We start from the raw sequence: 11382 nt of genomic DNA on the forward strand, positions 1-11382 counted from the left end.
GGTTGTTTCCATTCCCTCTACAGTTGCCAGAACTATTCATTGTTGTTTCAATTTAAGGATAACAAAGTCACATCTCTTCTTGGCTTATAAAAGGAGCTTTGTTGCTTCCCAGACACCCAATCTCATTTGTCTGTAAACTGTAGGATGAATTCCACAGACACTCAGTGAGCCCATAGGACTGGATTAACTGTGCAGTGAGAATTAGAAGTGTAAAACTATTTTAAATGCATGAAGATTCAGAGTAAGCAGAAGAACTGACACAATGACTGGTATATAAACCTGCAGGCTCAGACTTGGGGGTTTGTGTCTGGAGATCTGCTGTTCTTCTCATCCATGGCCAGCCTTGTTCTTCTCAGTTCTCTCAGCACAACTGTTGCAGGATTATGCAAGTGGATCAGATCTGAGGCTTTAACATTTGAGTTTTATTTTTTAACTCAAATCAGTTTGCTGATCTGGTTCATCCCAGTGCCCCACTGACACCAGTACTGGCACAGCCAAGGTAACAAAAAAGTGTCTGGGAGAAAAAAAAGGATGATGGACCTGCTTTGCCACCAGGAAAGTTTCATGGGATGATGATGGGAGAGCAAAAGATTCAACAAAATCTTGCAGAGAGACACAGGATTAACACAAATATATCAGAGCCAAAATTCTTTCACATTAGTAGTAATATAAGTTTTCTGAGAAAGGTTCTATTGATATCCTGGGGTCATGTTCCTGAGGATCGGTGTCCTGAGCCTCCTCAACCTTCCCAGAAGGTTTCTCAGTGTTTAGCTCTGCATCCTTAATCCACAGACATTGTTCAAACTGTGGCCTCAAGCTCTTGCCCAATCCTCCCATTACTGCCCCAACAGTGCCTTTTGCAGCTGCTGGGCAATGAGTTAAGCAAGTCCCCTCTACAGCCCATAGGGCAGTGAAAGGTTTAATCAATGATGGGAGCAAAAGGTAAGCAGAGGTTTTGTGCCATGTGGCAGTGGGCTTGCTTTCCCCATGGGAGAAAGAAAAGCTTCCTTGCAAAGTGCCAGGACTAGAAACTCATTTCACACTAGCATTCATAAAACTACTACACTGCTGATCCAGACCTTGGATCACAGAAAAGAAATATCCCATTGATATAAGAAGACTGAAGTTTAGCATAAAAGCCAAAACTGGGAAAAAAAAAAAACCCAGAGAAATACAGGTTCTGCCACTTCTGCCAATGGAATTAGCTTATTGTACATTTGCAAAGCCATTAATCACCTCACAAGGATCTGCAAGCTTTGTAACATCTGCACACCATTTTAAAGGCAGACTTTTCCCATTGCAGCCCCTACACTGCTGATATCCTCCCAAAACAGGGATGGACAGTGAGTGACTGTCACACAGGAATCCTGTGAGGCCACATGCCAGCCATCCATGGTGGCCCCTAGGGACGGGGGAACAGCAGCTGCACCCACCTGAAAGGGTGCAAAGTTCTCAGAATCACAGGATAGGTTGGACTGGATTCTTGAGATCACCTGGTCCAACCCCCCTGCCAAGCATTCTGACTTCAAGCAGGTGACATAAGAACATGTCCATGTGTGGGTTTGGAATGTCTCCAGAGGTGGAGACTCCATTACCACCCTAGGCAGCCTGTTCCAGTGCTCTGCCTCCTTCAATGTAATGCTAAGCTGGAACTTCTTGTGTCTCCAAGTTATACCCAAAGAGGAGACATGGGCGGTTTGTGGGGTGCTGACTGCCCCCCTCACCACATTCAGCATTTAAAGCAGCATTTTGTCCAGTGAGGGGGGCCTGAGGGAGCGGGGTTTCCAACATACTTTAATGAGGAAGAGGGAAGCACTCTCTTAATGTCAGATCAGCTGGAAAAGTACCCAAGCCAAAGGAATGTGAGTGTGGAAGGGCCTCCATGGGGGTCACCCTTGCTGGGACATAGGGGACCCTGAGGGCCAGCAGCATGCCAGCACTGCTGCTGGGGATCCACTGAGGAGAAGAACATCGTTATGAGAAAGGACATTGGGATGCTGGAGCAGGTCTAGAGAAGGGGAATGAAGCTGGTGAAAGGTTTTGCACACAAATCATATGAGGAGCAGCTGAGGGAGCTGGGGGTGTTGAGCCTGGGAAGAGAAGGCTCGGGTGACCTTATTGCCCTCTGCAGCTGCCTGAAAGGAGGTGTAGCCAGGCAGGGCTCAGTCTCTTCTTCCAGGGAACCAGCTACAGGACAAGAGGATGTAGCCTCAGCCTGCAGCAGGGGAAGTTCAGGCTGGACATCAGAAGGAATTTCTTCATAGAAATAGTGATTATACATTGGAATGGGCTACCCGGGGAGGTGGTGGAATCACCGTCTGGATGTGGCAGTCAATGACACGGTCTGGCTGCCATGCTGATGCTCGGTCACGGGGTGCCCTCGGTGACCTCAGGGGTCTTTTCCGAACGAACCGACTCCGTGATTCCGCGCACCGGGCGGTAGCGGGGCCGTCACGTGCGGGACGCCATTTTGTGCGGAGAGCGGCGGGCGGCGCCCGTTGGCGGTGCTGAGGGGCGGTGCGGCCGAGGGGCGGGGGTCCGTCCCTCCCTCCACGTTTTATTTCCCTTTGCGCTTCCTTTTTTTCTTACTCCTTCCTTTCGCTCTCGCCCTCCGGTTCGGGCTCGCTCCCCGCGTCCCTCCGCTTTTGTTACCCCTCCCTCGCTCCCTGCTGCTCCCCGCCCCCGCGTGGCACTGCGGAGCCGGAGACGTGACCCGAGCGGACTCGCTTCCCCGCATCTCCAGCCTCTCGCCGCAGAGTCGCATGTCCTCGATCCAGAACCTCCAATCCTTTGGTAAGAGCCGCCGGCACCCCGCCACCCCCGCAGCCGCTCCGTCGGCAAACCCACTCATCGCCCCCGGCCCCCTCGTCCTGTCCCCGGCCCCCTCGTCCTGCCCCGGGCCCCGCCGTCCTGCTTCCGCCTCCCGAGGGCCGCGGGCCCCCCGCCCCGCCGCGGTGACATGGAGCGGTGTCGCCGCGGAGCTCCGTGAGGCAGCGCCGGCCGCTCGTCCTTGTCCTCCCTCCCTCGGGACGTGCTCGGTGTGTGCGGCGAGGGGGACCCCGGGCGGGAGGCTCAGCCCCTCGCTGCTCCCGAAGGACGTGCTGCCATTTCTCAGCTCTGACACCCCTTATCAGGGGCTCGTATCCTCTGCTGAGGAAATAATTCCATCAGTTACAGTTCGTTTGCTGCCGCATCTTCTCCTCAGCAATGTCCCAAAGCGCTATACAAGCCCTGCAAAGGTTATTGTTTCTATAGAGTGAGCTACGCAGATGGCAGATCGTTTCTCTCCTATCAGCGGGGAAGTTTAACCGTGCCGAGCCAGCGTTCTCCTCCCGCCTTATCTATAAGCAGCAGAAGTGAGCAAGTTAGCACTTCATGCAGTAGTCTCATGCTTTTGATCACAGTTTGGACTCTGATCTTCTACACGTATAAGCCATGTGAGAAGGTTACGTTCAGTCATGATTTGGGAGCTCACCCTGTGCTTAAGGAAGGTGCCGCCCAGAGGATTTGTTTAAAGGGATCCAGTGTTGACACCTACAGTGCTGGCTTATTTCCAGCCTAGAGCCCTAAACTCTGCCAAGATATCTTGGCTTATCTGCAAGCTAGAGTCCTGAACTCTGCCAAGTGATCCTCACGTCCAAGTCCTCTTTTTCTTTCACTTTTTCTTTCACTAAGATTTTCTATTAGTGTTTGAGCCACAAGCTCACAGGAAAAGCTTGTGGGCAATAGTAAAATTCAGCATGGTTTAACAAATTCCATAGAAGTTGATCTAGTCAAGGTTCCCAATGATGTACTTGTTTCCTGTGGTGCTTGAGTCCTCATTACATTTTCAGTGTCTTTAATGCTCATGACATTCTTGTTTCTACAGGGATCTGCAGCTGAACTACTTTTTGTGCTTTCTGTTGCAGTTTTATCCATTTGGGGCATTTCTTTCTAGTGGATGGCAAAACTTGACCAGTGTTTTTAGAGCTGAGTTTTGAATGGAAGTTTGGGAAATTGTAGCTTGCATGGCTGTTGAACCTATATGGGCTCTTAAATATTGTTCTGATCAGTACAAAAAATTCCTTGTGATTATTCTTGAAAAGTAATAAAGTACTTCATGCTTTAAGGTTTTTTGGAGCTACTGATTAGGACATTTGTAGAGCTGTAAAATTTCTTGATTGAGTGTTAAGTATTTTTTTGTGAAGTACAGAGTATAAGACGTGTTAACCCAGAAGCCCCCTTCTTTCTAAATGCTTTTCTGTTTTGCCTGTGTTCGATAAATGTTAAGCTTGAAAGAATTTGAGAACTGACCTTTCTTTAGTCTAAGCCTAAATTCATTTTGTTACATTTCTTGACTAAAGCTGCTGACTGGAGGAATTCTGGTTTACAGGAAACCTCTGACATCTGTTAGAGTGTATCTCTCTTTTATTTCTGTTGGTAGCCAAGAGTTACATCCATGCCTTAACATGCCGGAAGTGTGGTAGTTACCACAGTCTTCTGTTCAGGACCTGTAAGGAACTGTCTGTTCTAGAGCTTTTCTATTTCTGTTCTTATCAGTTGGTCTGATAAGAGATACAGTTGCTTTATTTTGCTTTAAATGTATGTGGCTGTCTAAATGTGCATTTGATGTTCTCTCAGAACCATGTTTTCAGGTTTGGGATTTACAGTTGGCAAGAACCAGTGAAGCCAACTGATACTGTGGCAGCAAATCATTCATACCTGGGAAGGCATGGAAGAAACTGCGTGGTAGTTGAGAGGGCTGTCCTGAGTGCCTACTGTAATGACATTTTATACGGCTGTAGAAGAAGCACTTCAGTTGTAACAGTGTGTTTTTAAACAGGGATTAAACATCAAGAAGATACCCTGAGTACAATAATGATATTCTGTGAAGTGAGAATCTTCCTCCTTAGTTTTGACCTTGGGTGTTTTCCTTTGTGGGAATTACATGAGTCTCTTTCTTCCCGCAGACCCCTTTGCTGATGCAACAAAGGGCGACGACTTACTCCCGGCGGGGACTGAGGATTACATTCATATAAGGATCCAGCAACGGAACGGAAGAAAGACACTGACAACTGTTCAGGGCATTGCAGATGATTATGACAAGAAGAAACTTGTGAAAGCTTTCAAAAAGGTAAAGTTGCTGACTTGATTTGATAATGATTATATGAAAAGGCGTAAGATAGCTTTTAATACTAAGTAACAAAATATTTATTTCACTTAATTCTTTCCAGTGCACGCCACTGTCATATTCAAGTCCTTTCCCTTTTTTAAAACATCTGTCAGTATCTAGTGACACTGATTATGCTAAAAGGTTAAACTTTTCTCTCTTAACAAGAAGTAAAAAAAAAAATATTTGAATGTTTCTTTTAAATTTCACAGATCTATGACTTTGTTGATATGAAGAATAAAATCAGTTTAAAGTAGAGCTGATTTTTATTCCTGCCTCTGTTACAGCTGGGTCGTTGCTCAAAATAGAGGCCTTTAGTTTTGCCAGGATAAAAATACTTATTTTAAAATAGTGTGGAGTTGAAAGGCTGTATCTTATGACTTTGTTTTTCACTCTTGCAATGACTGTTGGCCATTTCCTTCTGCACAGTAGCTAATCCTGTCATTGCCTGAATTTACCATCAGCAGTTTAGTTTGCGTATGTATGTGTCAGCAGATATATTCCATTTGCTCTCAGAGCCAGTAAAATTGATTTAACCTTTGCCTGGCTTGGCATCAAAATAGTAAGCAGCTTCTGAGACAAAGTTCTTCTGAAAAGACTGACTAAGCACAATCACAATGTACATCAGATGTCTTATAATATGGATGTTTTTCTCTTAGAAATTTGCTTGTAATGGTACTGTGATTGAGCATCCTGAATACGGTGAAGTTATCCAGCTGCAAGGTGACCAGAGGAAGAACATTTGCCAATTCCTCTTGGAGGTGAGGGCCTGCAGATAAATATCTAAACCTCTCTGGAAGCAGGAGGGTGACAGGTGGTACTGATGCTAATTACCCAGCCAAAGATGGCCACTGTAGTTCTTTTGTGTTTTCAGCCAGAAAGTAAAATGACACTTGCAGTATGAGAGTAAGCTCTGGTAGGAATCAAAGCACTGTAGAGTGCCTTTGCACTGTTACAACACACCACTTGTTCTCTGGCAGCGCAACTTGAGCTCTGTGCTTGTAAAATCAAGTGTTCCATGCAAACCATAATCGTGAGACTGAAAAGACTGTAGAGGAAAGAGGCAACTACTCTGATGCAAATGATAATGGCAGAGTTGTTACACTGTCAAAGGATAAGTACCAGGACTACAGAACAAATTAGTTGTCTATAAGATTTTGTTTAGTCAGTTGTTCTGCTTGGCCCAGAAACATTCTGTAAACTACAAAAATATTTCATTGAGTGTATACACTGTATAGCAGTTTCTTTAATCAAAGTGTAAGATTGTGATAACTTGATGTTGCTGTAATTGCCTCAGTATGTAATCTTTACTAAAATACATTGTTTCTCTCTTTTAGATTGGCATTGTCAAGGAAGAACAACTGAAAGTTCATGGTTTCTAATATACCTGTACTCTTATGAAGAACCCTGCAGTATTGGTCTTACCTATCCTGGCTCTTCTGTGAAAAATGAATCTTTGCAGTGAATGGACTTCCCCATTACCTGAACATTTACAATTTGATTTGCATGACTTCATGAAACAGGTGGTGTGTAGACTAGAAACACATAAGAAAACTTCAGTAAGATGGTAATGAAGACCCTTGTGAACTTTAACACATTTCCAATGGAAATGTATTAGTGATGATTGTTCAGTTTAGTACTCTCCACCTGAGTTAAATGTGTGAGTTTTATTCAAATAGTGTGTGTTGTTGCTTAAAAATAAAAGTTTATTCATATAATTTCTGGGATATTTGAAATGCTTTAGCCTAAGTTTTGAACTAGCACTGCAGCCTTGCTGAAGAATGGCTGAACTGCTTTGTGGCAAGTGTAGCTCACTGCTGTTTGGAGAAATTGGAAAATCTACATGATTAAGTACTAGCTGATTGATCAGTAGATGAGCTTGATGTGATCTTACCCTGTAGCTGTAAGACTGGAGCTTTATAGCCTGTAGTGTAGGTGTACCTTAGTAGCAGCACAATAAGACATCAATTGTTTGCTGTCTAACTAACTGGATCCTCTCTAAAATGTATTGCAGTGACTATGAGGTATTAGTCTGAAGCAAAGTAGGGTAAGGCAAGCTGAGCTCCTCAAGGCAAACATTTGGGCAGAAGTCCCAAAACATTTGAAGGAAGCGGATGGGATATTGGATCTCCTCTGTCGCTGAGTAGGGGGAAAAGACATTGTGTTGGCTTCTGCCATGAGCGTGCATTGAAAGATGGCAAGCAGAGTGCTTGACTGAGCTGGTAGCGTTAGCTGCAGGAGCAGGAAAGGGGACAGGGTCAGCACTAACCTTCTCCCTGCTTTGGAAAGTTTTCCTAGAATTGGTGGTTGACACAGGGAGCTCTGTATTCGTGTTTGAGTATTACTACAGAAAGCTGATTTGGTTTACTTTTCTAGAAGGCAATTCTTTCAGCTTTACTGGAGGTTAAATAGGTTTGTTTCACCATGCTTGTAAGCTAGTTTTAGTTAGCTGTAGTCATTTGCTATTCTGTTTGTAGGATATGTCTTGTGAAGAATGACATTAATTCATTTGGTGAAACAAGCAGATGTTGTCTTCCTTTTGAGGTAAACGTGGAAACTTTTTCTGAAACAATTCGGAACACACTGAGCTCCAAAACCATAACAATAGTGGGAAATACTTAAAAAACTTGATGTCATATCATGTATTTTTTGGAAAGAAAGAAAGAGACATATCTCTGCTGCTAAGACTTACTAGTAACTTAGCCAGAAAAAAAAATATTCATTTGATAAAATAATTGTTTACTACCTAAGTAGTAAAGAATTAGGGAAAACTGTATTATTTAATATCACATGTACCTGTACTTTATTTCCTATTCATATTTGCCTTTCTAAATAGAAATGTTTCAATTTTAACTCATTTGAACTTTTTTTTTTCTTTTTTTAGATTTTTGAGTTCAGAAATGAATCCTTAAGGCACTAGCAACAATTAGGGGAGCATTATGTGATGATTTCTTTCTCCGTCTGATCTAGACAATTGCACTTGTAAAAATCTAATCTCTCAATCTCCACAAATACTGCCTGATGTTACAGATCTTAACTGTTCCAGAGAAAGGATGCTCCAGAAGATGGTATACTGTTAAGGTGCAATACATTCAGGAGGAGGAAATGCCTCATGCAAAGCATAAAATACCCACATACCAAATGGAAATCCAAAAATAAATCTTATGCAAGTCTTGTAGATGAGCAGAATAAAGTCATTCTAGTGCAAGTTTACCTAGTATTGATTCTTAACTGCTGAAGTAATCAATCTTTTGGGGGTACACAGCAATTAGTGTTTTTCATTTTATTACATGCCAGAAAAACTGATGTTCTCATTTAAAGCTTGTTCTCCTGCTCAAGAGGAAAAACAAGCAGTATCTTCTGTTTCACTGGTATTACACAAGTAGTTCTAGTGGGCTCAGAATTGAAGATTAACAAATGACTCGCAGGTCTCGTGTTACTGAGTCAGTCTTCATTTCAGATGGCATTCCATTAACTTTTACTACCTAAGCTTGAGTCATTTCTCCAGTCATTCTGCTTGAAACAAATAAGAAAAATCTTTGATTTTCTTCCTCCTCATTTAAAAATCCTTTCTATGGAAGGAACCTTGCAGTTGATAGGTGGGTTGGGTGGAGATGCTCATGTTTTGACCTTTGAAGGGCAAAATTATAAGGAGATGGATTAAGACGTAACACATTTGAAGTTTTAAAGAGGTGAGATTTGTTGTGGCAACAAACCAGTTGATCTTTCTAGAAGGAAAGCAGAAATTTTTGTCCATGGGTGTTTTAAACTGGAACAACGTTTCTAAGACTGTAATTAGCCTTGGTACAAGCCCAAACGTCTTAGTATGTTCTAGTTGAAAAGCTTCGACAATATAATGTTTTGTCATCTTACTCTGAAACTTCTTTGTCAAAGCTAAACTTATTTGGAATATATATCTATGTTTTAAAAATGCTGAAAATGAAGGCTTTGGAAAAGGACTTGTTAAAATGCTGCCACAGAAATCTGTTTTCAGAATGAAGGCACGTTTCAATCTTTTCATCTATTTGAAAATACGTTAAAAATGTTGAAGGATGTGGCCCATAATTGCCAAGGCAGTAAAAATGAGCTTATGATAGAAAACTCTTTTGAAGTCCACTAGTAGGACTTGAGGCTGGCCAAGCTCAGACTGCAAAAAATGAAGGCTTTTTGTTGGAATGTTGTGAAGTGTGCATTCTTCAGACCTACCAACCAAGATTGCCTTCTTAGTGATACTTAGACTTCATCTCAAGGTGTTACTGGATGTAGAAACTTGTTTTGAATTCACAGCCTTGTGCATAGTTTTATTAGGCTGTTCTAGCTGACTCTGAGCTGATACCTTGGAGTAAGGTGTTGCATAAATAAATTCACTAATTTGTCTGTTCTGAGTATGCATCTACGTAATGCAGCTATGAGCCCAAATGCCACTGGCAGTTCTTGTTTGTAGAATATGAGATTTAGTAATTTAAGTTTGTAAGATGCCTACTTCCTCTCCCTGCGTGAGCTATCAGGCCCTTGCCTGTCACCTATGGACTTCTAAATCTGACTGTGTCTCAGAGATGAGCATGAGGAGCACAACTGTGGGCAGATAATTCTTGAGTGGAGTAATCTCTGAAAAGAGGAAGGCCTGGGCAGTGTGTGCATGCTATTCATTGCTTCAGTGGCTTTGCTTGAACCTTTATTCCTGAACTCCATTTCTGCACAGCCTAAATGAGTAATGTTTTGTTTTGGAGAGCTTCTTTGGAGGAGGAGGAGGGAGCTATTATAAAAAGCTGTCTTAGGAAATATGTTTGTATCTGAAGTGTGTTTTCATTAACTTAGATTCCTGGACTGCAAGAGCTCTGTAACATTGTTGTTTCTCTCTGTATCTTTAAAAATCCTAATTAAATGTCCTTGGAAGTCTGACTTTTAAGGCTCTAAATACATCTAAAGCCATTATAAAACTCTAAAATGCAAATCATTGAAGCTTAAGTTTCAAATATTTGAAATAACAATTAGGCAAAGCTCATTTTTTCCTACACTGCCATCCTGCTTATACTTGGTTTGTAGTTGCCCTGAAGATGCATACGTTATTTACAGCCAGGTAGTAATCAGATATCCCTGCTGTAATGCCATACCTTGTTTGTAGGTTTTTTAAATTTTATCTGATGTGCTGCACTCTTACAGGCTGTACCACTCTAATTTTGCAGTATAGGACAGATGTACTTTGAGTTCCAGTCAGCAATTAATTCCTTCATCCTTCTGCAAGGCTCTAGTGTACAGGATCCATGTGTTACATCTTTAAGTGGTCAGTAGTTCCTCACACTGTGTGAAAATGAATACAAGATCAATATTTAGCCTGTTAAAGGAGGGGGAGGTGTTTTCTACAGCTGACTGTGAGACACAGTAAGAGTTCCTGTCCCTTGTATCTGTTCAGTGTTGCTCAGTGTCACTGAGCATTCCTCTAAGGAATGTGCTGCTGCCACTGGGGAGATGGAAGTGGGCTTAGAGCGTTGTGTGTATTTAAGCACTATGACTTTCTGCATCCATACTCAGTCAGGAATCTGTCCCCTGAGCATGGCAACATGAAGGTTGTTTTCCAGTTGCCAGATCAAAAGCTCTTGAGATCATTAAGAGAAAAATGGCATAGTTGTTTTATGTTTGCTGTATAGATGTTTCATGCCTACTGTTTCCCATTTAGATTAAAAATACAAAAATAATCTCAAAAGAGGATTTGTACTTGGCTTGCCTTTTTTTATGTTTGCTATGTGCCTGTTATTGATCTCTTAATGAAAAAGTCTTAACCTGTATTGCAGTATTGCTACAGAGCTGAGACAACAAAGTCTTTTAAAATAAAGTGTTCCAGTGTTATTTGATGTATGCTTTTCTAAAACAAATTGAATTTTATGCTGTTTTTAAGGAGGATTATATTTTTTTGGTGAAGATAAACATAATTTAATAGAGATGTGTGTGATCCTCTTGTAAAATCAGCTTTGATTTCATACAGAAATGTTACATTTCCTCCCTTAAATTTCTAACATAATCTGTAATAACCAACTTAAAAATACTGTGAGTTGTGTAATATTATGGCTCTAAAACAAAATGATTGGCTTGAGGTCTAAAACTTTGGTTAGAAGAGGATCCCTGGTTGGTCTAATTTCATGAATAAGCAAAATGCATAGTATTTTAGAACAGAGCCAGAAATGTGCTTAAATTTGGTTTCAGCTCTTTTAGAATATCTTGCATCTGTGAAATTT

General features: G+C 42.0%; 1 protein-coding gene across 3 annotated transcripts; it reads left to right on the forward strand.

Annotated features, from left to right (window-relative positions):
* Positions 1-2463: 2463 nt before the first annotated feature.
* On the forward strand, positions 2464-10996 carry EIF1B (eukaryotic translation initiation factor 1B). Of its 3 annotated transcripts, none has more exons than XR_012580116.1 (5): positions 2464-2793; positions 4950-5113; positions 5809-5910; positions 6487-6716; positions 8034-10996. XR_012580116.1 is itself a non-coding variant. In XM_005481034.4 (4 exons), the coding sequence occupies exons 1-4, from the start codon at positions 2763-2765 to the stop codon at positions 6529-6531; spliced, it is 342 nt and encodes a 113-aa protein (XP_005481091.1). In that variant the 5' UTR covers positions 2467-2762; the 3' UTR covers positions 6532-10996. The 3 variants fall into 3 exon arrangements, 1 of the variants encoding a protein (XP_005481091.1); XR_270551.4 differs by having other exon boundaries at positions 6487-6672; XM_005481034.4 differs by having other exon boundaries at positions 2467-2793; positions 6487-10996.
* Positions 10997-11382: the final 386 nt, after the last annotated feature.

This window comes from Zonotrichia albicollis, chromosome 1 (genome assembly GCF_047830755.1).
Source record: "Zonotrichia albicollis isolate bZonAlb1 chromosome 1, bZonAlb1.hap1, whole genome shotgun sequence".
NCBI classification, from domain to species: domain Eukaryota; kingdom Metazoa; phylum Chordata; class Aves; order Passeriformes; family Passerellidae; genus Zonotrichia; species Zonotrichia albicollis.

What these genes read in the sequence shown, in the direction of transcription:
- EIF1B (XM_005481034.4), top strand. Translation starts at nt 2,763, where the DNA reads ATGTCCTCGATCCAGAACCTCCAATCCTTTG. An exon ending in TTGTGAAAGCTTTCAAAAAG is followed by an intron (nt 5,114 to 5,808) that starts GTAAAGTTGCTG and finishes TTTTTCTCTTAG; the next exon opens with AAATTTGCTTGTAATGGTAC. An exon ending in TTTGCCAATTCCTCTTGGAG is followed by an intron (nt 5,911 to 6,486) that starts GTGAGGGCCTGC and finishes TCTCTCTTTTAG; the next exon opens with ATTGGCATTGTCAAGGAAGA.